Source organism: Pogona vitticeps, chromosome 1 (assembly GCF_051106095.1).
Source record: "Pogona vitticeps strain Pit_001003342236 chromosome 1, PviZW2.1, whole genome shotgun sequence".
Lineage (NCBI taxonomy): Eukaryota > Metazoa > Chordata > Lepidosauria > Squamata > Agamidae > Pogona > Pogona vitticeps.
This window is the reverse complement of record NC_135783.1, coordinates 103,626,696-103,654,534: the sequence shown is the minus strand read 5'-3', so window position 1 is coordinate 103,654,534 and position 27,839 is coordinate 103,626,696. Positions and strand designations below refer to the sequence as shown.

At 40.0% G+C, this 27,839-nt stretch overlaps 2 protein-coding genes across 2 annotated transcripts in view; one reads left to right on the top strand and one right to left on the bottom strand.

Annotated features, from left to right (window-relative positions):
• Positions 1-11,135, top strand: part of FHL5 (four and a half LIM domains 5) — a 39,759-nt gene extending 28,624 nt beyond the window's left edge. Inside the window, exons 4-6 of the mRNA XM_020783637.3 lie at positions 509-678; positions 3,883-4,069; positions 9,114-11,135. Coding sequence (XP_020639296.2) covers positions 509-678; positions 3,883-4,069; positions 9,114-9,265 — 509 coding nt within the window. The 3' untranslated portion in view covers positions 9,266-11,135. The remainder of the gene's footprint in view (positions 1-508; positions 679-3,882; positions 4,070-9,113) is intronic.
• Positions 1-27,839, bottom strand: part of GPR63 (G protein-coupled receptor 63) — a 103,462-nt gene that overhangs the window by 25,080 nt on the left and 50,543 nt on the right. The window lies entirely within an intron of this gene.

The window sequence follows — 27,839 nt, the reverse complement described above, 5'->3', positions numbered from 1 at the left end:
AATTTGGTGAGTCAATGTTTCCTCAAGCTCAATGGGCCTACTCTAGTTGCAACTTACTTTGGCATAGTCACAATAGACCCATTTGAATCAATAGAATTTGTAGAGTAATTGATTTACCAAACCTCACACTGGACCTACTCCAGTGTAAATATGCCAAACAACAGGATTTCAGTGATAGAATAAAAATAGTTGTCAACTCTGTACAGCAACTTAAGAATGAATTTTGTTTCAACAAATACAAAACATGTAGAGATGTTCACAACATACATTATTATAATTTTGCTTCTTATCAGATTTTTCTCTCTACATATCCTAATTTTATATTCTTGGATTTCTTATTGACCTTTTGGATTTGACCAAAAAAATTAACTGAAAAAATTACAAATGCCTTTGAATGACACAATGGATGATGAGGAAAGCATTGTCTAATGATACTATCTTTTTTTCATACTATTGTAAACTGCCCAGGTGACATATAATCCAACTGGATTTGTGATTGGTTTTGCAGGTTCTCGTAAAATGGAGTTTAAAGGAAATTGTTGGCATGAAACTTGCTTTGTTTGCCAACATTGTCGGCAACCTCTAGGAACAAAGCCTTTGATTACTCGGGATGACAACAATTACTGTGTGCCCTGTTTTGAGAAGCTATTTGCTCAGTATTGTTACTTCTGCAAAAAGGTAATATGACTGATGAAAAAGTTAAAGACAGGGTGTGATATGCATTACAATGGACTTGCTGCCATTAGAAAGATGAAACTTTGATGTAAACTTCATCCTTTGATAGTATTTCATTGTCAAGAGAGAAGGGAGGAAGAGGGAAATATTCAGATGCCCATTCAGAGTTGGAGGTGGGGCAGGGAAGCCCAAGCCCATCTCTGATCCCAAGTTAAAAGAGGAAAATGGTTTAGACCTGATTATGGCTGAATGTCAGAGCAGGTGCTTCTTTCTCTCCAGCAGCAACATGCTTTCAGCTGTAATTCTAGATTATCTGTCACCATCAGATAACACTTTAAGGTAAACTCTCTTACAACATTGTCCCTTCAGTCACACAAATCTTTCAGTACTACCTGCCTGAGACATTGGACATGGAAATAAAGCCATGCTATGTTCCAAATGATTGATTACAAAATGAAAGCAATCTAATCTGTCTAACTGAGGCAAGTTTTGCTAGATCGAAGCAACCTCTGTTATAATAAACATACATACTTTTCCTCTTAAGGATGCAGTGCTTTTGGGCATCTTGACCAGACAGTCCTTGTGACTGCCTCAAGCTACCTGCTCCTGACCCTCCCAGACACACACACACACCCAAGAAGTAAGCAGTATGTCAGTGTAGACTATCCTGACCATTACAACCAACACCATGTTCCAGGCTTCCAAGGAACTATGCATTCCCCTTACACATGCTCTTTTGTTCTTTTCCCTCCATACATATTCTTTAGCATACTATTACCATATGTGATCTGACTTACAGAGACTACAGTACCTTCAAGAAGGGTGAGAATGTCTTGGCAGAGTGTAGGGCAGGCTATCTAAGGGGCGACCTGGTTTGTTACAAAGCTTTCTAGATTTGAAGAGCTTTAAGAAAGGCCTGCTCAATAGGCATATGGAAGACAACTTTTTCCCATTTGCTCTTAGAAATTGATGTTCTGGATAATCCACAATTAAAAGACACCTGCTTCTTGGGAGGAAAGTGATGACAAATCTCAATAGCATCTTAAAAAGCAGAGACATCACCTTGCCAACAAAAGTCCGAATAGTCAAAGCTATGGTTTTCCCTGTAGTGATGTAGAGAAGTGAGAGCTGGATCATAAAGAAAGCTGGCCACCGAAGAACTGATGCTTTTGAGTTGTGGTGCTGGAGGAGACTCTTGAGAGTCCCCTGGACTGCAAGGAGAACAAACCTATCAGTTCTAAAAGAAATCAGCCCTGAGTGCTCACTGGAAGGACAGATCCTGAAGCTAAGGCTCCAATACTTTGGCCATCTCATGAGAAGAGAAGATTCCCTGGAAAAGACGCTGATGTTGGGAAAGTGTGAAGGCAGGAGGAGAAGGGGACGACGGAGGATGAGATGGTTGGACAGTGTCATCGAAGCTACCAACATGAATTTAACCGAACTCCAGGAGGCAGTGGAAGACAGGAGGGCCTGGCGTGCTCTGGTCCATGGGGTCACAAAGAGTCAGACACGACTAAACGACTAAACAACAACAATAATCCACAATTAGAGAGGAAAGCATGCTAGTGTTGGAGAGACATGATTCAGGTTGACTTTTGTGTTTCAAAGGAGTGGTTTTTTGTGTTTCAAATAAGTCCAGAAGACAATCAGAAAAGAAAGAAAGCTGTTTGGTAAAAATCAGCATAATCTAAAGAAAAGATAATTAATATGATTACAGAAGGTAAAGCTCATTTAAAAAGTCAGTTTTGTGAGCCAGTTGTCTTCATAGCCTTTTTTTCTGGTGGAGGTCCTCTAGGAACTGTCCTTCCTTCAGCAGTGGCAGCCACTTCCCACACGTCCTTTCAAATGAACTTGCAAAACTTTTAATATTTGTTGCAATTATCTTCTTTATAAATTAACTGATATCAATGGTTTGATGGTCGAATTTATTTTCACCTAGCTTGGTTTTATCCTGTTTTCTGATATTACTAAGCTTCCTTGATCATCTTCATTGTTTTGCTACAAACACACCAAAGAGTAAACCCTAGTGAACAACAAAGGGACTTTAGAATAGAAATCCATCCATGTCATGACTGTCCAGTCAGCTTTTTGTTTATGCATATATGTAAAAAGAATGACAGTTCTATACTCCTAGTAGAGAACAGTTTATTACATGCTCTCTTTGTATAGCCAGCTCTTCCACTAAGAGTATGTATGTATGTATGTATGTATGTATGTATGTATGTATGTATGTATGTATGTATGTATGTATGTATGTATGTATGTATGTATGTATGTATGTATGTACGTACGTACGTATTTATTTATTTATTTATTTATTTATTTATTTATTTATTTATTTATTTATTTATTTATTTATTTATACCCTGCCTATCTGGTCAATTACGACCACTCTAGGCAGCTTAAACACACAATATAAACAACACACAATATACTTTTCAGAGTTCTGGAATTGCTTAGAAGGTTTTTAGGTTTTTTCACCCGTTTTTGATTTTGGTAGCAGGCCAACCTTCTGCACAAAAGTGGTACCTTTTAGGAGTAGGAATCATTTTGGATGACTGATTTATTCATGCTTGAGGAACATGACCATTTACTAAGCAGTTACATATTCAAGGTGAAAACTTCCTACTTTGTAAGACGATTGCCTGTATCATCCTGATGATGATAATTTGCCATACCTTCAATCCATTTATCAGGTATCTGATTAGAAATCTCCAGTAACATCTAGTTCTGGAATAACAAGTACATTTTTTATTTGGAATTCTTTGTGAAAGAGGGCATTTCTGCTTTCATAGACTGCAAACTGGTTGCAGATTCCACCTCAGTCCTGTGTCCTGCTAAAAGGTAAAATGCCCTCAGGTTCATCCCAGTCACTCCACTGAAAAAGCAACCCACCTGCATTTTGCACACATAAACCCTGAACAGGAGAATCGATGTACAGTCCTTGTTTTGTCCACATCTGGATGGGGAGCCATCCCAACACTTTCCACTTGGATGTACTAGATCTTTTGCTTCTGCACTATACATAATTAGCTGAGGGTGGAATTAGCTAAACAAGGAACATGACTTGGGGTTTCAGCTGAGAATCCCTTTGAGGCATCCAAAATCAGTGTTGGAACATAGGACCTTCCATCTGATAAACTGTGCATGTATCATTCTCTCAGGGTTTGTCACCTGGCTATTCATCCTATTTGCTTCTCCTTTTAGGTGATAACCGGCGGTGGCGTGACGTATCATGACCAGCCATGGCACAAAGAATGCTTCCTTTGTAGCGGATGTGGCGAGCAACTTGCAGGGCAGCGGTTTATTTCCAGAGACGAACACCCTTACTGTCTTGAATGCTTTGGCAGACATTATGCAAAGAAGTGTGTGGTTTGTGCCAAGCCCATTACAGGTGACTGTCCTTCCTTCCTTCCTTCCTTCCTTCCTTCCTTCCTTCCTTCCTTCCTTCCTTCCTTCCTTTAGGTAGCTAGCTAAGACACTGCTGCCTCTGTGTTGACAGTTATAGAACAAACAGCCCTACTGTGACCTTTGCTGACCTTTGATGCCCATGCCGCTGGCACAGCTGCCATTTGTGGACTAGGATTTTAAAAATACCTACAACAATTGGGAGAGCATTGTTATTGCTTTAGGATGTTATACTGTATATGATCAGGAAAAAGTGGCATAGTTCTTTGATAAATACATTAACTTATCCAAAACAACAACAACAGCAATAACAGAAATTCTCTGTTATATGCTGTGCCAGTGACATTCCAAAGTGTAGAAAATATAGCTTACAACTCTGGAGAATACCCCAATTGGCATAACAAATTCAAGGAAGTAGCTTTTTCAGCTTATGTCGTGGTCAACAATTGGGTTCCGGAGTGGAGAAACACAGGGCATGTTAACATGGACAAAGTTGCATTACCTGTTATGAAGGGTGAGAAGGAGACAGACAGCTGCCTTTCTGAATGATACGCAAGAGGGGCCATCGAAACATCAGAAAAATCTTAGCAGAGTGACATTTAGGCTTCTGCTTCAGGCAGCAGAGAAGCTGGAGAGCAGGAAACTGGGATGAGGTATTGGTAGAACAAGCAGAGATGTGCGTGCCACTTGGCCTGGCCTGCAGCCTTTCAGGTATTCTGCCCCCTACTGGTATGGTGGAGTGTTTTAGGTACTTGGCTGCGGAGCCAGAGGCTGTAAGCTCGATTTCCCACTGTGCACCCTTGACAGAGGTTGGGCTCGATGATCCACAGGGTACCTTTCAGCTCTTCAGTGCTAAGATTATGGCGGTGATGATGAAAGTGTCTCATTTCTGATACTGTGGTAAGATTCCACCATCCATCCAGTCAGCTTCTGTACATGAGCTTGGTATGAAAAAGGAAAACAGTTATCAGCTTGTCCTTTGCTTCAAATGGCAAAATATCTGAGGCCAGCCATGCCTGCTGGATTTGACCAAAGGCCTTAGCTAGTTCTGCATCCTGTTTTTCACAGTGGCCAACATATGCTGATAGGAGGACCATAGGCATAATACAAAAGCCCTTGTTTTTGAGCTAATCCTCTTCTCCAATTTGCTGCCTAGTCACTGGTATTCAGGTGCCTGATTTTAGAGGAAGTATACAGCCATCATTTGTGACTAGTAGTCAACAGCGACATTATTCACCATGAATAATCTCCTCTTTATCAGTTGTTCTTTGATTAGATGCTTAATCATGTTTTGAGGAAACAAAGTCCAGTTTAACTATGTACATAAGGAAGGGAAATGTGCTCCTTAATTATGCATGAGGAAGGGGAGTGTGCTACCTCTACCCATTCCATTGTTATTCTCCATGTGCGGAGATCCTTTGTAGAAGGATCTTCCACACATGAAACCTTCTTCGATACATGTTCAGGAACTCTCTGATAGCTTTCCAGCTTTGACATGGTAGCTCCAGGAACACATCTGCCATATCTCGAAACACACTTACACTGTTTCAGCAACGAAGCATGCCTTTTAGAAAAACTGAGTTTACATATACTGTATGCTTCAAATACACTTCAAGTAGGTAAACTAAAAGAATAAATTATCAAAGGAAACTCCATTGATATAGAACAGAATTGTTGTTGTCGTTATATGTCATCAAGTCACTTCTGACATATGGAGACCCTATGAATGAGCCATCTCCAAAATGTCCTGCCCTCAAGCCTGTGGCTCCATTTCATATTTGGTCTTCCTCTTTTCGTGCTACCTTCCACCTTTCTCACTATTATTGTCTTTTCCAGAGAATCCTCCCTACTTATGATGTGCCCAAAGTAGGACAGCCTCAGTGTCAACATTTTTGCCTCCAGAGATAGCTCAGGCTTGATTTGATCTAGGACCCACTTGTTCACCTTTCTGGCAACCCAGAGAATTCCCCAAAGCTCTCCTCCAGTACCACATTTCAAATGAATAATTTTTTCCTGTCAGCTTCCTTTACTATACCTCTTTCACACCCATCCATAGTATTCAGAAATACAAAATAATGTAATACTGCAGCCTTTTTAATATGATTTGTATTTCTACTCATATATATTCAATCTATGAGTCACCTGATAAAAGTTATGTGATAATTGAACTTCCAGCAAAGAGACATACATATTCAAGCAAAGTCTTATTTTAGAATTTTGACAGAAGAGTGTTACATTATTTTCAGCAGAATATATTAACCAAATTTAGCCCTAAACCCTTTCAAAGACTGACACAATTTCTAATGATTCAGTATCATATCCAGCCCAACCCTCAGATTTAACCAACTCACAGCAAACTGTGATGATAAAATAAAGGGAAAGCTATTTATAAGTGCAGCTGACCTGGCCCTTTTGGTGCGAACAAGTGTAGCCTAAATAGGGTTGCTTGACATCAGGGGCAGGAGCAAAATGTCAACTCATTTGGTGCAATCTTAATATCCAAATGGCATACCAACCCTAAGCAATCCTATTTCTGAAATAGTGAAGTGGCTAAGCAAGTCACTTCAGAATATTGGCAAACCGAACACTTCCCTTGCTCCTCTGTGGAGGGGCAGGGGAAGTGAATTTTTTTCCGCCTCTGCTAGACCATCGTTGGTGCACTGAATCATTTAGATTTTTAAAAAAATAATTTTAAAAATAATGTATAGTGCCAATCAAGAAACTGCCCCCAGCCACAGTTTCAATCTGCACTTCACACAAATGCAAAGAATTTAAAAAATTGATATAAGTAATGAAGTGCATCAGGGATGATCTAGCAGAGGCAAAAAATAAATAAATAAATAAAAACCAGCGACACACTTCCCTTATCCCTCTGCAAAGAAACAGAGGAATTATACAATTTTCTGATATCCTGAGGTAGCTTGTTTATTAAGCCACTTCATGATACCAGAATTTGACAGGAGCCTTGGAAGCTTTGACAGCTGTGAGGCTCACTTTTGATCCATTCCCAGCAATCACATACACTGGGAACAGACCAAACTAGAGCAGTCAATCCCACAGAGGAAGAGAGAGAGTAGAAACTCCTGAGAAGGTTCAAAAAGGTGAGAGTAGGGGTGCTATGGGGGCAAACTGGTCTACTCTAGTGCTTATGTTGTGTGATTGCTGGAAAAAAAGAGCAGTCTACTCCGGCAGTACACCAAACAGTGAGACAAATGCCCATTTGCCCTATGCGATATTGAATCCCTTAATGCAGCACTGGAAATCTAAATACAATTGCAATACGTACCATCATGTTCCCTATGCTAAGGTGTGTGTGTTGTCAAGTTGCCTCAGACTTAGTTTAACCCTAATAGGGTTTTCACCATATGAGAGACATTTAAGGTGTGGCTTTACCAGCACCACCGACAAAATGGCCAAATAGGGATATATAAACCTTGGTCTCCCGAGTCCTAATCCATAGTGCTATTCAGTACAGTGCACCACTCTGACTCTTCATCTAGATTGACCACTTTATAAGTGGGTATCTCCTGGCTTGCCCTTCAAAGTTACAATTTTCAGATTGTCCAAAAGTTGGCATTGGATATACACAAATACATGTTTTAGTACTAGAATGGTACAAATGTAAAATATGGCTCGTCAAAGTTCTTGGGAAAACAGAACTTAGCACAGGGAACATGCTGGTATTGCAATTATATTTGATCACAAGAGGATTGTCGTCTGTTTTCCCATGTGATCACACACTCAGTTATCCAAAGTCATCCTATTTGCATCCTGCCCAACACACACACACAGACACACACTGTTACAGAGTAAACTAATCACAGTTGGAATGTTTAAAAGAGAGCCATGTAGAGTTCAAACATTTCCCATGCATGCGATCTACGGAATCCCTCCACTGCAGAGTCCTGTAGTACTCTTGCCTTGGGGGCAGGGAAACTGCTGTGTCCTCATTGGGAGGAAAGAGATATATATATATAGAAGACATTTTGTCTGTGTCATGCTGGAAACATTTGGTATCGCTCTGCAGCTTTAATCTTCCCAAAGATGAAGAACAGATCTTGCATCGATAGGAGGAGGGAGAAAACCTGCTTTCAGTATTTGTATTTAAATGACTTGTTATTAAATGTCTGGCAAATGCTCAAAGGCTGTTTAAAAACACTTTAAGACCTTTAGCTGGATCTCTTGAAAAATAAATTGAATGACCTCTTGCCTCAGTGCTGGAGAATAAGGTTGCCACTTAATTACCAATCCTGGCATTCAAAGAAAGAAACAGTGAAAACTGGGAAATTCAATCAGCTGCAATGACCCAGTCCTGTCCTTTCTTTCACACATCCAGCAGACACTGGACTTTTATGAACACTGAAAGTTAACTTTAAGCCATTGTGCATGACTCTTCCTCAGATTTATATAAATATTTTTTTCAGAATATTTTAAATTAACATTTATTTTAGGTTTATAACCCACATTGGGGACAAGTGGCACCATCTACCACCCATGAGCCATGGGTGCAAAGCCCCATGAACAAGGATGAAAATAATGTGGTGTCTACCTATCTTGAGGAGAGAACGTTTATGGTTTCAGAGTGGGGGGGGGGGAAGGAATGTAAATAGGGTCAGGAAGCGTTGCCATGTATTTTCCTTACACTCACTACTAGAGCCACCTCTAGATTTTGGTGCCCTCCAAATCCGGTGCCCTGAGACAAAGCCCAAGTTATTCCACCCCAGTTACAGCTCTGTCTAAGATAATAAACATGTGGGACATTCTACACCCATGAAATCCATGACTTAGCTGCATATCACAGGCTTTGTAATGTGGACAGAACACCAACTTGAATAGAATTTTGTCTCAGCAAGAGGAAACGTCATTGGTTCATTTATCTTCAGTGTTGAAATTCATGTAGAGGGTCCTCCCTTCCCCAGGAATAAAGAGACAAGGGTTTTGCTTATTAGAGCATGAGCTAAATGCTTTTAAGATCATGCACGCACACAAAGAGGCAATTTCACTTTTTTTCTCCCGCTTTCTCTTCCCAGCTCTTGGTGGAGCCAAATATATCTCATTCGAGGATCGCCAGTGGCACAGCGACTGCTTTAAGTGTGGGAAGTGTTCCAGCTCCCTGGTGGGAAAGGGGTTCCTGACCCACGGAGATGAGACCCTCTGCTGCAAGTGTGGCAGTGCCATATAACTAAGCAGGCATGTGGACTTCCTCTGCATTTTCACTATAAACAACATGGCTTGACTGTCAGAAATCTATCCAAGAAATATAAGAATTGTTTACTTATGCAGACCACTTTCTGATACAGCATTTCCATTGTAAGCATCGACACCCCCTTGCCTTCTCATTAGCAATTTTAAACAGCATCGGTTCTGTCAGAAAACCAGCTTCAAATATGTATTCACATGGGGGGAAAATGTGTTTTTTAAAATTTTTATTTTCTTTGTAGTAGAGTGCACCCTACTGTTGGGAATAGGAGTAGGTACAGTCTGCAATACAGATCTATTCTGTGCTTACATCCTAATAAAGAGAGATTATAGGACCACTTTGTTGAAGAAACCAGAATGATACTTCTCCTGCAGCACAAAGCTGATTGTATCATGTCAATATCTATGCCCATTTTGTACCTACAAATCAGCGGTACGCGTGGGCAAGGAAGAAAACAAAAGAGCCAAATAGCACAGTGTGTGCTGTAGAACAAAAGGCGGAGGGGAGGCCTGCGTTCTGCTACCTCTAGAGGTGTCTTTCCATATTAAATTGCAGAATCAAACCATAAAAACAAGTCCTAAAGTGGATGTAACATAGGAGCTCTGTAGCTGTGGTGCTCAATGGCATATTTCTTTCAAAAGAAAAGCCAGGAGTTAGGCTGTTGAAGGTCCTCATTTGGGTTGGGAATAAGAGAGTTTTAATATACACTGGATAGCTCAGTGAGTTAAGTATCTGACTGTGGAGTGAAAGGTTGGGAGTTTCAGTTTCCCACCGTGTTTCCCAAAAGAACCAGCCTCTGTGGCCTTGGGCCAGCTGCACAGTCCCAAAAGGGCCCCCGGAAGAAGGGAATGGAAAACCCAAGTGCTCTCTAACTAGAAATCCCTAAAAAAAGATTGCCATAAGTTAGAACTGACTTAATAGCATACAGTAGTTATTAATGAGCGTGCGCACAAGCTATTGGCTGGATTAAGTGGAGAACACTGTGCCTATATATATATATATTCCCCTGTAGACGGTGAGGTAAGTAAAGGTATTTCACATCAGGAAATCAGGTGAGAGAAAAGAGTTCAGCCAGAACTTGGAGAAGGTATGTTTTTGGACTATGACACCATGAATCTTGTAGCTAATAATGGACAATTTGGGAACTGGTTGAGGGTTTCAAAGAACAGCTAGTTCTGACCTCTTTTTAGGTCCTCTAATCCTGAAGTCACTGATGTGGGAGTGAACCCCATGAATGCACTGGGCCTTACTCAGTGGAGTAACGGAGCCAGAGCTCACAGGATTAAGTTTTAGGATTTTCTGAGCAGCGGGGATAATTGCATCATCCACGTCCTACTCAGAGGTTCCCTCTGAGTTTACCTGCAATAGCAAGAAGTGGATTTTCCCAGACACAGCATATTGTTACATACTGTTTCTGTTGCAATGCGAAGCATTTGAGGATGGTTTGATCTTAAAGGGCTATTAAGAGCTATTCATCCAGCTATCATTAGTTCACATGGACCGATCCAGCTGCTCAAATAGCTGCTTATTATTTTACTTCTACTTTTTTAAAAAATCAGTTTGCTAAGAGAATGACATAGAAGTTGAAAAATGATAACTGCTTCCAAAAATCTTCTAGAAGGCTCTAGTAAACATTGCTCATTACACCAACAAAATGAATGAATTAATTAGGTACTTCTGAAATGTAATTTTATTACTTCCTGTTGCCCCCAAAAGTAATGAACTGAATATAATTATATTATTTGTAAGTTGTTACTTTCAGGGTCTGGTTGTACTCATTCTGTCTTGTGCATCATTTGTTAACCAGCGGTAGTTAAGCCAAAACAAATAAATCAGTACCCAGTAGCTAATAGTTGTTCTCCAGAGAAAATAACTGGATTCTCTAGATGTCTAGATTATCATTGTCATGGTTTCCATTTCCATTTTGCTTTTGAATGCTCCTATTGCAAAAGCCTAATTTTATTCCTTATTTCTCCCCACAAAGGATGACAAAGGACTAAAATTTCACAGTTAGTGCTACTGCCTCAGTGTATGAGATTCATGCATAAATTTATCAACACTATTCTTTTCCTGCTTATAGCAAAAATGTGACACAGTCCATATCTATTCCATCACACTCCACTTTCAAGCCATCCTATCTTTTAGTTACTTTGTCTCTTCCTCCAGACATTAGCTTTCTTTTCTCACATAATTTCTTCCCTTTGCAAGGCTTCAGTTATCAAAAATAAAACTAGGTTGCAAAGCCTAAAAATAAAAATCACAGAGACAACTGTGCAGAATAATTTATGAGAAGTGAACACACAGGTAAAAGCCAGATGGTTTGCAATGTAGGACCTAAAAATAAAAATTACAGTTCACCTATAATAATTGTTTTTGCATCACATTTTACCTCAACCTCAAAAAAGAAAAGAAAAGATGAAAAGAAAAGTAAAGCCATAGCTTTGTAAAAGGTCTCTGAAAAAGCAAAGTGTGCTCCTTATATACCACCCTATAGTACTTAAAGCATTCTCTGGCAGTTTTGTGAGCTGGGTACTCAATTCACCAGCCTCAGAAGGATGGGAGGCTGAGAGAACCTTGAGCTGGCTACCTAAGTCTGTCATGATCTAACTCAGGTCATGAGCAGAGTGTTGATTGCAGGATTGCAGTTTAACCACTACACTGTAAGAAAATACATACAGTCATTTGTATATGCAGTATCTCACATATTGTAAAAAGTTATTAAGTTAAGAACCAAACTCATGGATTTCTTTCTGGATGACAAAACATAAAGACATAAATATACAGTATTTGTGAAAATAAAGACCGAAGGGGCAGTGTTAAACCCAAGCTTCAAAGCTGCAGTACGGATGTTTTCCTACCCAACCCCCATCTCCATCTTCTTAGGGGACTGAGTTTTAGGGAAAGATCTAAAGCTGTTCTGAAGCCCCACAGTCTAAAGGAGCCAGCACCATGGGCCAGATACAGCCTGCCGGTCAAAGGTATCCCCTTCTCATATGGAATAACTGCATCCTAGATTTAAAAAAATCTTTACTGAAGCTTCTCTTTATGCCAACATGAACAGATCATTGTCAGGATTGGCCCTATCATTCGGCAAAGTGAGGCAGCTATCTCAGGCTGCAGATGTTGGCTGCAGATGTTGGTAGTATTTGCCCAGTAGGAAGTCTTCCCAAGTCCCAGGTCCTTCCTTGTCTTGAATGACAAAATTGTTTGTGTGCTCTTTGCCATGTAAGCTGTCCTGTTGCCTTCAGTTGTAGCAAACAACCCTTCACCATTGTCTGTATGGAACTGAGGTTCAAAGGTGGATTCAGAACGAAGGGGTGTCATCTTCTCCTCTGCTTCAGGGAGCCCAGTGGCTTGGGTCAGCTGTGATTCTGGAGCTTTTAGCAGCCTCTGCTGCCAAGCACAGCCGCTGAAATGCAACATTCATTTCAATGTGCATTGCCTTGCACCCAAAACAAATAAGGTCAGCTTTAAAAGGATATCTTCCCCTCCTCCCCAACCAAATAAGTGCTTATGAACTTGTATTAGCTGGCCGGTTATCTAAAAGGAGCATGAGATCAGCGACACAATAGCAGCGCACTAGTGCTAAGCTCTACAAAAACGAACACACTGCTGCATATACAGTAAATTGGCCCAAGATGCAGAATTCTTCTTTCAAGCAGTATCAGATTCACTTTGCCGCCCACTAGGTGGCATAGCATTGCTGCAGGCAGGCTTGCTTGATAATCCGATTTCATCTGTGTTGTACCAAAAGAAAGCTGATAGGAAAAAGAAAATTAACTTTGTAGAGGAATAAATAGGCACAGCGTTGACTGCTAATATTGATTTATGTCAGCTGCAGACTTGGTCGGATGATGTTATTAAAAATTTCCAGCCAGCACACTTCAATATTGTGCAATTTAACACTGAGCTTGAATAGCACCCCCACACACACACACAATGCATAGGCTGTCAAGGGAGCAAGACAGGCTACTATGGAGACGGAGACACAGAACTTTTAAAAGGAAATATAATTCAATCACTCTGCACACACCATCATTGGCATGGCTATTTAAAATGGGTGCCCTGCCCAAATCACACAGATGCTTCCCATAATAACAGTAATAGCTGCAAACCTAATGGGCAGGAGACCCTGAGGCAGGAACACTCACTAGGCTTCCTTGATCGGACAATAAACAGAGTATACTCCACGGGGAAATGCAGACAAGAACAGCAAACTCCCCTCAACCCAGCTCCACAGGCCACCCCTGTTCATAGGGAGACTTACTGCTTTCAAGATAATATAGGCCTTTTCCATTTATGTGAGCTATTTTAAATCTGGGGCATCTTGGGGTTCCCTATTTCTGAATGAGGGGTAAAACAGTTTTACATTTTGAAAATGGTAAGACAAAAACCCTTTGTTCAAACTTTCCCAAACTAGGCACAGAGCAAGGGCAGTCCGTCTGCTACAAGTGTGCCAAACATGGCGCTGATCTAAAGCCCGGTTTAAAAGTTATAATTTTTGGTTTGGGCTGCCCCATTTTAAGAATCGCCTTATCGAATGTTGATTTGCTCTGCCGCACAGCATCACAGCTGCACTCGGCTATAATTCCTCGAACCTAAAAAGAAAACCAGTCTGCTCAGCATCCTCTTAGAGGGTCTTAACAGAAAAGAAAACTTTTCAAAAAATGGTTTTGATGCACATTTCTTGTGTAGGAAAAGGTCAGCATAAATCTGTCATCTGTGGTTATCCGGAGACTTCTGCCTGCAAAACGTGAACCATCTGCTGCTTATTTGTGATCTCAAGTCAGCTGAGATGCAACACTGTCCATGCACATCTTAAGCTTATTTGTTTTTACTCAGGAAAAGAAAAGATTTAATGACTGCAGTTCAATTGCAGCTTTTTGTTTTCAGAAATTATTAGTGAAATTGGCAAAAAAGAACCGTGTCATAGATATCAGTGAATACTGCATGATGCAGTACTTCTCTCTCTCTATCTATCTATCTATCTCTGTCCAATGTGGCACTCAGTTTTTTATTCCTAAATTTTTATTCCAAAAGCAAATTCATAACATGCAAAGCAAGTTCAAATTTGGACAGAACTGGGACAACATCTGAAAGACTTTTGCAAGAAAGCAACAGAGCTAAAATGAATTCTGTTCCATCAAAGCCCAAGCTGCCACAGAGTGAGTCAGAGAACAGCCTAACAGAATCTGGAATACGATGTCCTTTTGAACATGCGGTTGATGAAGGGGAAACAAGTTTATTAAGTGACTTTCTATGGCCCTGGCATTGGAAGAAGGGTTTGGTAACTGCTGCTCTAAATAACAGAAGGTTATATTGAAGTTACTAATAGTCTTTCCTGCTTACTAATAGTCTTTACTGATGGCTTTTAGACCATAAATGGCAACTGTCTATTCACTGAACACTCCTTCCTGAAGAGTAGTAACAAATCTGTTTTATACAGATTTTGTGGTAGGTTAGCACATACGTTCATACTTAAACAACGGGAGAGATATTTATGCCGTTGCCAGCCACAGATTTTTTACTTTTTCACTGTGATAGCCCTCAAGGATACTTGGCTATTTTCTACTGCTGCTTGTTTTTGTGTTTGCTTTTGTTCTTAAATCCTGCAGCAGTTCCCTTTAGAGATAGTCATCCTTCTCTCCTTGGCCTAGTTTGCCCTCCTTTGCCTGCTATGCTTTATAGCAGAAATATGGCTAAGCACAGTAGGCATGTTGTTATTTCAGTATTGCTCAGCTCCACTTGCTGTAAAGTGTTTTTACAGTAGCAAAAAAGCAATAAAATATAAACACCTTTTTTGTATGTTTTGTTTCTATAAATCAGAAATATGGAACATGTGGTCCTGCACATGTTCTTGAAACACAAGTCCCATCCTACTCCTTGTTTGCTAAGGCTAATGGGAGTTACAGTCCAATGACATCTGCAGGGTGACACGTTCTCTAACCTCAACATAACACCTCCCCAACACAGAGATTTTCATATCTTGCGAAATGTATGCACTGATCCCCAGATAAGATGAAACACGTTTTATCATAACAGACATGTCCAAAACAATAACAATCAATGGTTAACATTACCACAGAGTTTTTCAAATTCAAATGAATAATTATGGACCATCAAGATAATTCTAACTTAGGTAGATATGTTCCTCACTGAAGTTGAAGGGGCAAACTAATTTCCCTATTTTTTTTTAATCTCATCAAATATTCTTGGCTGTCTTTGTTATCAAGAAACATCCCACCATTTGTGACAGAATACTCACCCTCTGAATTCCCAATTGTATAACAAAAGCAATAACAGAAACCTTAGAACTGCAGAGCTGGAAGGGACTGTGTGGATGATCAAGTCCAGCCCCTGTCAAGGAGGCACCGTGGGGAATCAAACTCCCAGCCTCTCAACCTAAACCATTGAGCTACCCTGTAGCCTCCTTAGCTTTCCGTCAGATGAGAGCTTTTGAGGGGCGAAGTCTGTTTTACATACATACATACATACATACATACATACATACATACATACATACATACATACATACATACATAATTTTATTTATTTATTTATTGTATTTATACCCCGCCTATCTAGTCATTTCGACCACATACATACATACATACATACATACATACATACATACATACATACATACATACATACATACATACATACATACATACATACATACATAAAACATTGAGGACTAAGTCAAATTATTCATCTCAACTGGAGTAGATCCATTGAAAGAATGGGAGTTATGAAAGAATAGGTCTACTTAGTTAATAATAATTGAATGCAATACTAAGTTTTCTTTAAAAATAGCTACAGTAGGTTAATAGAAGGCTATCACATGACACAGTGTGCTTTTTAGGCTATAGTTCACATGCAACCCCCACAGTCACGGGGGAGGTTATTCCATGGACCATGGGTTACTATAGATTTCCATCTCTGTGAGTAAAGAGGAGGGGGCTTGTACAGGTACCCGGACAACGAAGCTTTCTTCTGCTGTATTTGCTTGGGGGTGGAGGTGCTTTCCAAAGGAGCATTTCCCTTCCTTCTCTGTCCCAATAATTGCTCTGATAACCTCTGAACTGAATTGACATATCTGATACATAAAATGAGATTTAAAAAGATTTTTCTATGTAGAGGGGGGAAATCTGATAATTTGTCAAATATGAACATAGGCATTAGAAGTGCCTGACAGAGGCATCTCATTTTCATGTGATCCTTGGATCCTTTTGGGGAGAAAGACAAGAAAGAAATATTTCAAGATGGGATATAAATATTTTAAACTTACTAACTAACTACAGCCTGCTAATTAGGTAAGAGGCTTTACTTGTAGCTTTGGGTCGTTCAAAAAAGAATGGGATATTAAAGAAATAAGTCAATACACATAGAGCAGGGAGGACAGCATCAGGTAAGAAAGGGTTAAAACAACAACAACAACAACAACAACAACAACAACAACAACAACAACAACAACAACAACAACAACAACAACAACAACAGGTGGACCTGAACATGAATAAAAACAAACCATGCAATTTTCTATTTGTCTTTTTAAAACCCAGAATCATTTAGCATAATTGCAGGCAAACGAGTTTAGAAATATGAAAGGCTAAGGCCTCAGTTCCTCTGCTGGTCCCAAACAGAGCATTTCCATTGAATCAATTGTTGAATGGTGAGTCAGCACTCAGCACTTACGTAAAACACATAATCTGTTTTGCAAAAGTAGCAAGACATAATCAGATTAGGTGGAACTAAGTTGAAATAAAGTTTGAACGTTGACTTTCTATTTTCATGTATACTTTTCTTTGTGTCAGTACTACAGCCCCTCTTTTTCTCTACCATACAATCGAAAGGTCTCTGAAAAGATAGTTTTTACAAACTGGTTTCTTTTCTGGAAGAAAAAGCTCATGTGTGGTCTGAAGATGGCTCAGGCAAGACCAAAACCTACCACCTCACCCTCTTGGGCGAGTTCTTTACATTTGCAGTTACCAGGCTCCAAAGAGACTCACGTGGCTCCATAAAGTCTTTCACCACACATAGGAAAGGCTGCTCACTCTTTGTCAGAGCGGCATTTCTTTATATTGAATGCAAATTTAAGGGTGCCTTTTGAAGAGGTATTGGTAGAATGAAGGAAAAAAATAGTAAAATAAATAAATAACCCAGTGTTAATGTGGGAAGCCAAATGTGGTTCTGGAAGGCAGGACCTAAAGTTGACCCAGGACATTTTCCTGCCAAGGATGAAGGACAGGAAGGTACACATCCTTCTCATTTTATACAGAAACCAGCTGGATTGGCATTTGAATTTCACTTCAGCAGAGGTGACAGGATAGCCCATTGCACATGAAGGAAGCAGGCTAGCTCAGCTGGCACAGATCAGGTTGTGTGAATCTGTAGCTCTGTCCTACCACACAGGGAAATGGTTGTTGGGTTCAAATGGCATGGCCAAGGGGCACCACTGCTATTTGTACCTCAGCATCTGTTTCCAATAGTGTCTGTCTTATTCTGCCTAATGGTGGGACATTATAGTAGGACCCCTCTATCTGCCAGATCCCCCCTATTTTCCCCTTGTAAAAAACGATTTTATCACACAATATTGCATTTAACAGCATCTTTGCCACACAAGAGCAGCTGTGACAGTAGCAGCCTCTTTGAGCTTATTTATGTAAACATACACAATTCAATTCTGAAATCTATTCAGCTGATTATTTCAGCCCATGGTTGCACTGACTTCGTTTTAGCCATTGGCATCATGCTTAGCTCTTGGTCTGAATACTCTTTAGAGACGGGGGATTTTTAACTTCTAAAAATATGTGGGGTTTTGAAAGCAACCTTTTCCCCACAAATGCCAATATTCCAACATAGGACACCTGTACCATTGTGAAAAAGCCAAGAGTGAATATGCATAGACTTTTAGAAAAAGCTTTTAGAAAATCCACTGGTCATATTTTTTAGAAGGAAAAAAACACCTTCCCAGTTTCTCGCCCCAACAGACAACTGATGGCTTTTCAGCTTCATTTGTAAAAATTCTGCCTCGGCTGTTAGATCAGGAAGCAGAATTGTATGCACACCACCATCTTCATTTACATGAGCAATTCCCCAACCAGCTGAGGACAGACATTTCTGTACATATGGCCATTTCTGTACATATGTAGCCTCCAGCTGGATTCTGGCATTATTTGTTTGTTTGTTTGTTTGTTTGTTTGTTTGTTTGTTTGTTTATTCGATTTTTACCCCACCCCTCTAGACAACATTGCTTTGGCTTCGTTAATTTCATCCTTCTTACACTGAAAAATCACAGCAGCAGACAACAGGAGAAGGCAACCTATTAAGGAAACTGACAGTTGCTATAGCCAAAAAATACAAGAGGCATGGGAAAAATAAAGGCTCAGTATAAGCTATCTCTATATATATCATCAGGCTTTTGCTCTTACCCATTCAAATGCAGTCTTTTTACCCATGGATTGTGAAGAAGATTTATGGTTTATTTAAGGTAAAGCTATTTCAATAGGACCTACCCTGCTTTGCTACACTTCCAGTATTAATCTGAAAAATGTAAAGTTTCCCACCTTCACCAGAATAACATTAATACAGAGAGTAAGGGGTGGGGTGGGTTGAGGAAGCAATAGAGTATAAAGGGACTGTGGTCTTTGTCAATGGCCTGTCAAGCTACAGCAAATAATAATCTATTGCTCAGTCTCCTAGCCTTTCCTAGCATTGAACAGCCTACAATTGGAGGTATGCCTACACCTTTCATTAAAATGTGTGTGTGGGAACCACACACTGTTGTTACTTCACAGTCAACTCAATCAAACAGATATTAAAATTGCCAGTTAGCACAAGCCACCAAATGTCTTTACCAAGAACATAGAAATGTCAGTTTAAACACAGGTTGCACCTAGAGCCAACTTAACTGAGCAGGAACTAGTTGAAATGACAAGATTTTCCCATTCCTTCTCCCCTCACCTATTAGTGGACGTCGTTGTGGTCTGCATAATTCATCTGCCATCCCATTAGATGCATGAAGAAGCAAATATAAATATATTACTTATTCTGAGCTTGAAAGCAACTAGTTTCAAGTAAGAGGTCTTAGGTGGCCTTGGTGGAAGATTTCCTTTGTTTGGACAAAGGTGAGTCACCTGTTGGATGTAGATGTCTGCAGTGATTTAGATATCTGGTTGTGGAGCAAGAGGTTGGAGCTCAATTCTTCACTGTGGCTCCTTGAGAAGGGCTGGACTCATTGATCCATAAGGTGCCTTCCAGCTCTGCTGTTCTAAGATAATGATAATTAAATATCTTTGCTGGTATAGTTAGATCTTCCAGCAGTCTTTCTTTCAGTGGATCACAGAATATTCTTGACAAGACTGGAGAAAGACTTGGGACTTGCCTGACCAGGTATGCAGTGGTTCTCATCTTTCTTTTGCAAGAGGACCTAGAGGATATGGTGGAAGGCTGTCTACCAGCCACCTGGGAATTGTCTTCTGGAGTCCCACAATGCTCACTTTTGGCACCAATGCTCTTCAACATATACATGATACCACTTTGGAGTTGAGTGTCATCAATTTGTTACATGTTGCATTAACCATATGTTACATTAACCAAGCTATATGTTACATTAACCAACCGGAGGCAGCTGTGAAAGTCTCTTAGCCACTGTCCGGAAGTGTGGGTGATCATGGAACAAAGGGAAGGCTAATTGCCTTAGAGAGAGAACAAAGGAGTCAACAGCGGATGTCAGAGACAGCGGAGCCTACAGGCAACACCCTGAGGGCTCTTTTTATTGAACTTAGCATGATTACACAGTATGTTGTGAGAGAAACAGATAGGATACTAGTTACCTAATCGTAACTAGGATTGGCAAAAATAACCCTTATTTCCATCAGATTGTAATTTGAAAAGATAATTTCACTTCAATTGCCATGTAACTAACCTTTCAGGTAGTTCTGTAGTTAGAGTGGTGTTACGTCACTAACTGACAGAAGAAAATCACATGGTTCAAATGCTAGCTCACACCATATCTTGCCCTAAAGCTTCCTACTCTGTTGTCAAGGCAATGCTGAAGTGCCTGATAGAAGAGTGTGTTCTGTGCCACAGGTCAGTGGATTATAGCACTGAGGTGTTTTTTGTAAGTGTAACTAAAATAATTTGAGTTTTGAGCTATGGGAAAGTAGACCTATAACAGTAACTAAAATTGGGCACAAATAGATGGGATTACTGGTCAGTAATTAGATATTTTAGGTAATTTTCCAGGCACTTAGTGCACCGCCTAGCCATAGTGAAACAGAGAACAGATTAAAGGGCTCTAGATACCTGGGTCTGTATTAGCAAACCTCAAAAGGCTTGTATGGCTTTGCTCTGTAACCAAATCATGGAGCCTAAAAGATGGCATTTGTAGGTTGTCTGAAATATTGAGGGGATACAGACAATGCCTTTCCCAGCATTACCAGTTGAGATGCCAGAACATGATGGAGGCCTCACAGAGGCTTTTTCATTATTGGAAGGACCACCAAATATGGATTGTAGTGACCAATCAAACTCATTGCAAGAATTTAATGCAGTCAAGAGGTGCTCTATGGTCAAGTAGTATAATTCTGAACTATTTCACATCCTTCTAGGCTGTGGCCATTACCACATCTCATGGTGGAAGTTTCATTAAGGTTCATAATGCAAGAAGAACTCATATTCACATGATTCTCATGCTATGTGAAGCAGTGTTTCTTTTCTGTCTTGTAATCATTGCAAACTGGTAGAGACTGAAGTGCAGCAATTCAGAAAATGATATGCCCTCATGTGGCAGGAAGTGCTATAAACGGCTGGTAATCTGAAGAAGTGAAAATATGGTATTGCATTGTTTTGTGTGGCATTGCATTGCATTTTACTGTATTGTATCAGGTGGTTCAAAAGCACTTTTGAAAGCACATCATTTTAAAACAAAACAAAACAAAAAACATGTTTGTTTAAACCCTCTTTCTCAGCAGCCACTCATATGCCAAAATCCTGATAACATGGCAGGTACCTTCTCTGCCTGCCAGAGAAGGGACAATAGGGGGAGGGTTAGTGGAACAGAGTTCCTCAGTCTAAGAGAAACCACCAAGAAGGCCCTAAAACAGAAACCTTAGTTTCTGGACTGAGCACCCACCTCCCCTTTGAACTAAGTTAGTGTTCCTGGGCAAGTTACTGAAGCTCATTCTGTTTCTCACAGCAACCAACCAGACACACCGAAGAAACGTCCAAGTGGTATATGTGATAACACCATTCCTATCTTCATACCCAACATCTGGTTTTATGAGATACTCTGCAAATAAGTAAGTTCCATTTAGCTATAATGGCTAATATAAAGCATTTCCATTAGCAAAACAGGGGCGGAGCAGACAGATAATAAGAACTTGGGTGGGTGGAGTTAAGGACCTTTTCCCGAAATGATATTCGGCACCAATTCCACGTAGCAGGGAAACCTCCTTAAATAAAGACCTTGTGCCCGAGTCTCTATGTTTTCCTTTCCCCTCCTCAGCTGCTTTACCTTTTATGCTTCTTGCTAAGGTGCCAGCCTGAGAGCAGGGGAAAGAGCTTGTGTTAAGTGGCCTGGGCCAGTTGGGCGGAATCTTCAGTAGCTGCAGTTTTTAGAAGCACCATCCATCCAAGGCAGAGAGCACCTGCCCAATCTGGCAAACACATTATTTTCATTTTCTTCAAAGCAGAGGAAAAAGAAAGGGTCCCCCCCCCTGTTTCTTTGAATGTAGAAGTCAGTAGCATGATGAAACGAAGCTTCTTTTTTGGAAGGCTAAAATCTCTTCCCCCTCTGTGAACAGTTTCCTAGGGAACGGAGGAACCAAACAATGGACAAAGGTAGTGTCTATTTAACTGGAATGTCTCTCCCTGCCCCACCCACCTGAGCACTCTCTCATATTCAGGTATGTTGCAGCACCAACATACCATTGAGAACACTCTTAGAACACTGACACCATAGGATGATCTGGGAACTGTCTGGAAAAACAAAATATATGGTGCCCCCTAATTGAAACAAATTAGTTACAGCAACTTCCAAGGTTGAGTGCATGTGTGGGGGGTGGTCATAACCCCATCACTGTGGGGTGTGGACCCTAACCCCGTCCCCTTTGGACTACATAGGTATAGATAATGCAGAAGAAGACTCTCACAGAGCTTATTTTATTTCTGTAAGACAAGGTGCATGCATGAATCCTAAAGTTGACATCTTTGCTCCCTCTCCAGACACATGAAGTTTCTGCTCCGACAAGTTTTAATATGAGATGTATTTGTTGGCCATTATTTTATGCAGAATAGAACATACACAACTATCAACAGGTATTTTTGCATTCGAGAGCCAAAACAAAGATAGTAAGGTTGTTAGATTGTTGGACTTAGAATATGGAGATCCGGCTTCTTGTCCACACTGAGCGATGAAATCTGACCTACCTCATGGGGTTGTTGTAAAAATAAAGTGGGGAGAAGGAGAGCCATAGATGCCAACTATTGGGATAAAAACAAAGGATATAAATGTAACTAATAAATTATTTTAAAATCATTAATAATGGATGACAATTAATTAAAGGAAGACCAACTCTGGAAACTTGACCTTAAAATTCTGTATGCTAAAAAGTCTTCATTTATGGAGAAAAATATCAAAGATAAGCAAGATAACCTTAAGTTGCCTGAAAGCCAACAGTATTAGCTATTTATCTGAAATAGCTCATCTGCTGGTCATTTGAGATTTCTCAACTCCTTTTGATGCACTGATGCTTGTTGTTTTCTTTAATTTCAAGGGTAAGGGGAAATAAATCAGGATAACAGGGAATATATCATGCCATACATTATCACATATTATCTGTACTTAAACATATAATTACATTAAAAACTTTTGTGTCTGTTACTTGCCTATATGATTCCAAGTAAAGTTATTTGACTATTTTGTATTAAAATTATCACATTTGGCTTTCAGGTTATAGAATGGATCCAGTTATATACAGTCATGGCCAAAAATATTGGCACCCTTGCAATTCTGTCAGAAAATGCAACTCTTATCTCAGAAAATTTGTTGCAGTTGCAAATTTGTTGGTACTCACATGTTCATTTCTTTGGTTTGAATTGGAACAACACACAAAAAAACAGAGAAGAAAAGTCAAATCTGATGCAATTCCACACAGAAACCCAAAAATGCACTGGCCAAAATTATTGGCACCCTGTCTAAATTGTAAGAAATAATTGTTTTTTAAGCATGTGATGCTCCTTTAATTTGTACTTAGACACACTTGTCGCAAGTAAGAGGTGTGGACAATATAGTAATCACACTTGCAACCAGTTAAGATGGAGAAGAGTTGACTCAACCTTTGTGTTCTGTGTGACACTGAGCATGGAGAAAAGAATGAAGTGTAAAGAGTTGTCTTTGGATCTGAGAGAAAAAAATTGTGGAAAAACATCAACAGTGTCAAGGCTACAAGTCCATCTCCACATATCTTAATGTTCTTGTGCCCACTGTGCGCAATATCGTCAAGAGGTTTACAGCCCATGATACTGTAGCTAACTTCCCTGGCCGTAGACGGAAGAGCAAAATTACTGAAAAATTGCAACGAAGTATTGTTTGAATGGTGGATACAGAACCCAAATTAACTTCCAAACAAAATCAAGCTGATCTCGAGACAAAAGGTACAGCAGTGTCAGCTCACACTATCCGTCGCCATCTGAATGAAAAGAGATGTTATGTCAGGGAGACCCAGGAGGACACCACTGCTGACACAAAGGCATAAAAAAGCAAGACTGGAGTATGCCAAAACGTATGTGATGAAACCACAATCCTTCTGGGAGAACGTACTGTGGACAGATGAGACAAAAGGAGAGCTTTTTGGTAAAGGATGTCATGGAACCATTTACATAAAAAGAAATGAGGCATTCAAAGAAAAGAACACAGTTCCTACAGTCAAACATGGTGGAGGTTCAAATATGTATTGGGGTTGCTTTGCTGCTTCTGACACTGGATACTTTGACTGTGTGAATGGTATCATGAAATCTGATGATTACCCAAGAATTTTGAGGCACAATGTAGTGGCCAGTGTCAGAAAGCTGCATCTCCATCAGAGGTCATGGGTCTTCCAGCAGGACAGTGACCCAAAACACACTTCAAAAAGCACTCAGAAATTGTTACAAACAAAGCGCTGGAGAGTTCTGAAATGGCTAGCAATCAGTCCAAATCTGAATCCCAAAGAACATCTGTGGAGAGATCTCAGAACAGTAGCTGGGAGAAGGCATCCTTCAAATCTGAAGGCCCTGGAGCAGTCTGTAAAAGAACAGTGATCCAAAATTCGAGTAGAGAGATGTAAGAAACTCATTCATGGTTACAGGAAGCAATTGATTTCAGTTATTTTTTTCCAAAGGCGGTTCTTCCAAATATTAAATTAATGGTGCCAATACTTTTGGCAAGTGCATTTTTGGGTTTCTGTTTAAGATTGTGTCAGATTTGAATTTTCTTCTGTTTTTTGTGTTGTTCCAGTGCAAACCAAATAAATGAACAAGTGAGTACCAGAACATTTGCAACTGCAACAATTTTCTGAGAGAAGAGTTGCATTTTCTGACAGAATTGCAAGGGTGCCAATATTTTTGGCCATGACTGTATAGGGCCTCATTTTTCAGTTGCCTCTTGGATTGAATTGTCATTTGAAGCTTCTGTTATGTCCATCTCCACCACTTCCATAATCTTTTCCACAAATTCTTCACAATTTGGTATTTCGCTTTTTTTCCATTTCCATGCATATACCGTGTTTCCCCGATAATAAGACACTGTCTTATTATTTTTTGGGGACAGAAAAACACCAGAGGGCTTATTTTCAGGGGAGGGCTTATTTTAATGAACATTGACAGCCATTTCGGCTGTTCCGGCAGCCATTTAAACCCAAAAAACCCGGGGAAGGAGGAGGAGCCGGCGCCGGCGCTGCAAGAGTGATGCAGGGCACGCTGGCCAGGCAGGCAGGCAGTCGGGAGGGAGGGAAGAGGCGCGCGTGCGCTCGCCCGGCCACCCCCCCTTTCCCTCTTCCTCCTCCTCCGCTTTCCCTCTTCCTCCCGACTGCCTGCCCGCCCGGTGGCGGCAGGAGGAGGAAGAGGAGGAAGAGGAGGAGGGAATGCGGGGGGGGTGGCCAGGCAAGCGCGCGAGCGCCGCTTCCCTCCCTCCCGACCACCACCGGGAGGAACGCTCGCTCGCCCGGCCACCCCCCTTTCCCTCTTCCCCCTCCTCCTCCTCCTCCTGCCGCCGCCCCCCCCAAAGCCTCTTCCCGGGGCCCCATTTTATACGGCCGGTCGTGTTATATGCCGGCATATACGGTAGGGCTTATTTTCGGGGGAGGGCTTATTTTAGAGGAATGTTACACAGAAAGTTTGCTGATTTTGTAATTTTTATATTAATTTTCCATATTTTTCCCAGTCATCAGTATCAATATTATGCCCTATATTTTATGCATATTTGGTCATACCACTTCATCTTCCATCTTAATTTCTAATAACAATTCATACTTTTTAAAATCAATTTGTCATCTGTTTCTAATAGTATTTTATCCAAGGGTATTTGCTTAATAAAAACCCTCCCTTTTATCTGTTACATATCTAGATTCCAGTTGTATTCTAGCTGACCAATCTATATATATATCTTGCTCTTCCAGCTCATCTTTTTTTTTAAATTCACCATTTCCTTTTAGTAATTCTTTGTATCTGAGCAATCTGTTTACAGACATAAGGTTGGGTTGTGCAAAAGCTTCTAATGCAGATATCCCATCTGGTATCTTTCCGTATATCTGATATCATATATTGGGTTGAAAATCTGTTCAGAGAGTAGATCTATGGTCTAGATGGGCAGGGTAGAAATCTAATAAAATAAAATAAATAAACAATAAAATAAATAATATTGTCCCATGACCATAATAGAGATCTTCTTATCAAATGATTGTTAAAATATTTATGGTCTTTAGCCTTTTTTTACCACAAAAATGCATGCCAACGAAGCATCAGGTCATGTCCTTCTAGCTTGAGTAGTATATTATTTTTAAGACTGATCCATTCCTTTATCCAGACTAGTGCACAGGCTTTATATGTACTCCAATCTGGAAGGCCAAATCCAGCTCTTCGTTTGGCATCTTACATAGCTTTAATTTTGATTCTTGGTTTTTTATCTTGCCATAAGCATAAAAAACCCAAAGAAAACCCCTGATGCTTATGTTTTTAAATGTATATGTGAATTATTTATATATTATCCTTTAATTTTGTAACTCCCAAGATGGTACACAGTGAATCTGTGCTACTGAACAACAAATTTCAGAAGTCGGGTGTGGCCAGCCAGCAGTGAGATACAATGAGACTAGCAGTTTGTCAACACCTGGAGGCCTTAAAGGTTCATCACCGTTGATACACAGAATTGTTCCAACTCAAGCTCAGAATTCTATGCAGAGAGCAGATCGAAATATAGATGTCAATTTTTTGTAACCCTCCCAGTAAAAATCTCCTTGGCAGAAAAGTGCAGAAAGGGTACAGAAAGAGTAGTTTTTCTCCTGGTACTAGAAGCCTGTCTTCTGGAAGCACACTGATAGAATATGCTAATGAAGAAAACAAAAATTAAGTAATTCTGGAATATGTGTTTCCAGTAAGCTACATAGATTGATATTAACCTATAGAAAATATCTTGTATTTTAGGAGCGTAATGTGTATTGTAGTTGTTTTAACAAATGATTATAAGCTGTACCCAGGTGGCACGATGCTAAATCAGCATGGATGGATTTTATATAATAAAAAGTTAAAAAAAAAGAAAATATCTTGTATTGTAAGTCATAGCCTTAGGTTTAGTTTCATAGTCAAGGCCCCATGAAATGTGGTTAGCATTATTTAAAAGAAAGTTGGGCATGTATCAACACCAGAGTACATGTTGATTTCTTACACAAATTCTTATCCTAAGTTTGGTTTTAAGATGCCACCTGTGGAAGACATGCTTTTTGACTTCATCAGACGTTTTATTGTTAGGCTAGAGAATTATTTTGAAAAGGGTGAGAAAGAAAATAGCAACTGACTGTTCTGCAGGAAAGCAACACTGCAGAAGAATGCTTATCTAGGGGGATGCTCATATCTACCAGACACTGTAGTCCAGGAATAATGAAATGAATAAATCCACTGCAAATGGAAGACATTATTTAAAAAACACACCAGGCTTTAAGCTTCCCTTCTGAATGTCTCTTTTTCAAAGGCCTCTGAACAATTTTTCAAGCCAAATCATTTTTTGTTTCGCAGCGTTCCATTCTGTTTTGCTCAGCGCTATGTATTATATAATTACCATTCCCCCTCCTTATTTTTATGATTTTACAGTTTTATGTTTGCTTGTTCGTGGGGCAGTCTGAGAGCTGTAACTGTTTCAATATTATTAGCTTACAGAAGCGTAGAGTTAATTCTAATATTATGATTTTGCATTTAGATTGCTGCAGCAGCTGGAAAAGCATACACTGATCAGACTGTTCCGCCTCCACAATGGGCTCACACTGAGCACATTTTGTCTGTGCCTTTCCTTGGTAAATCT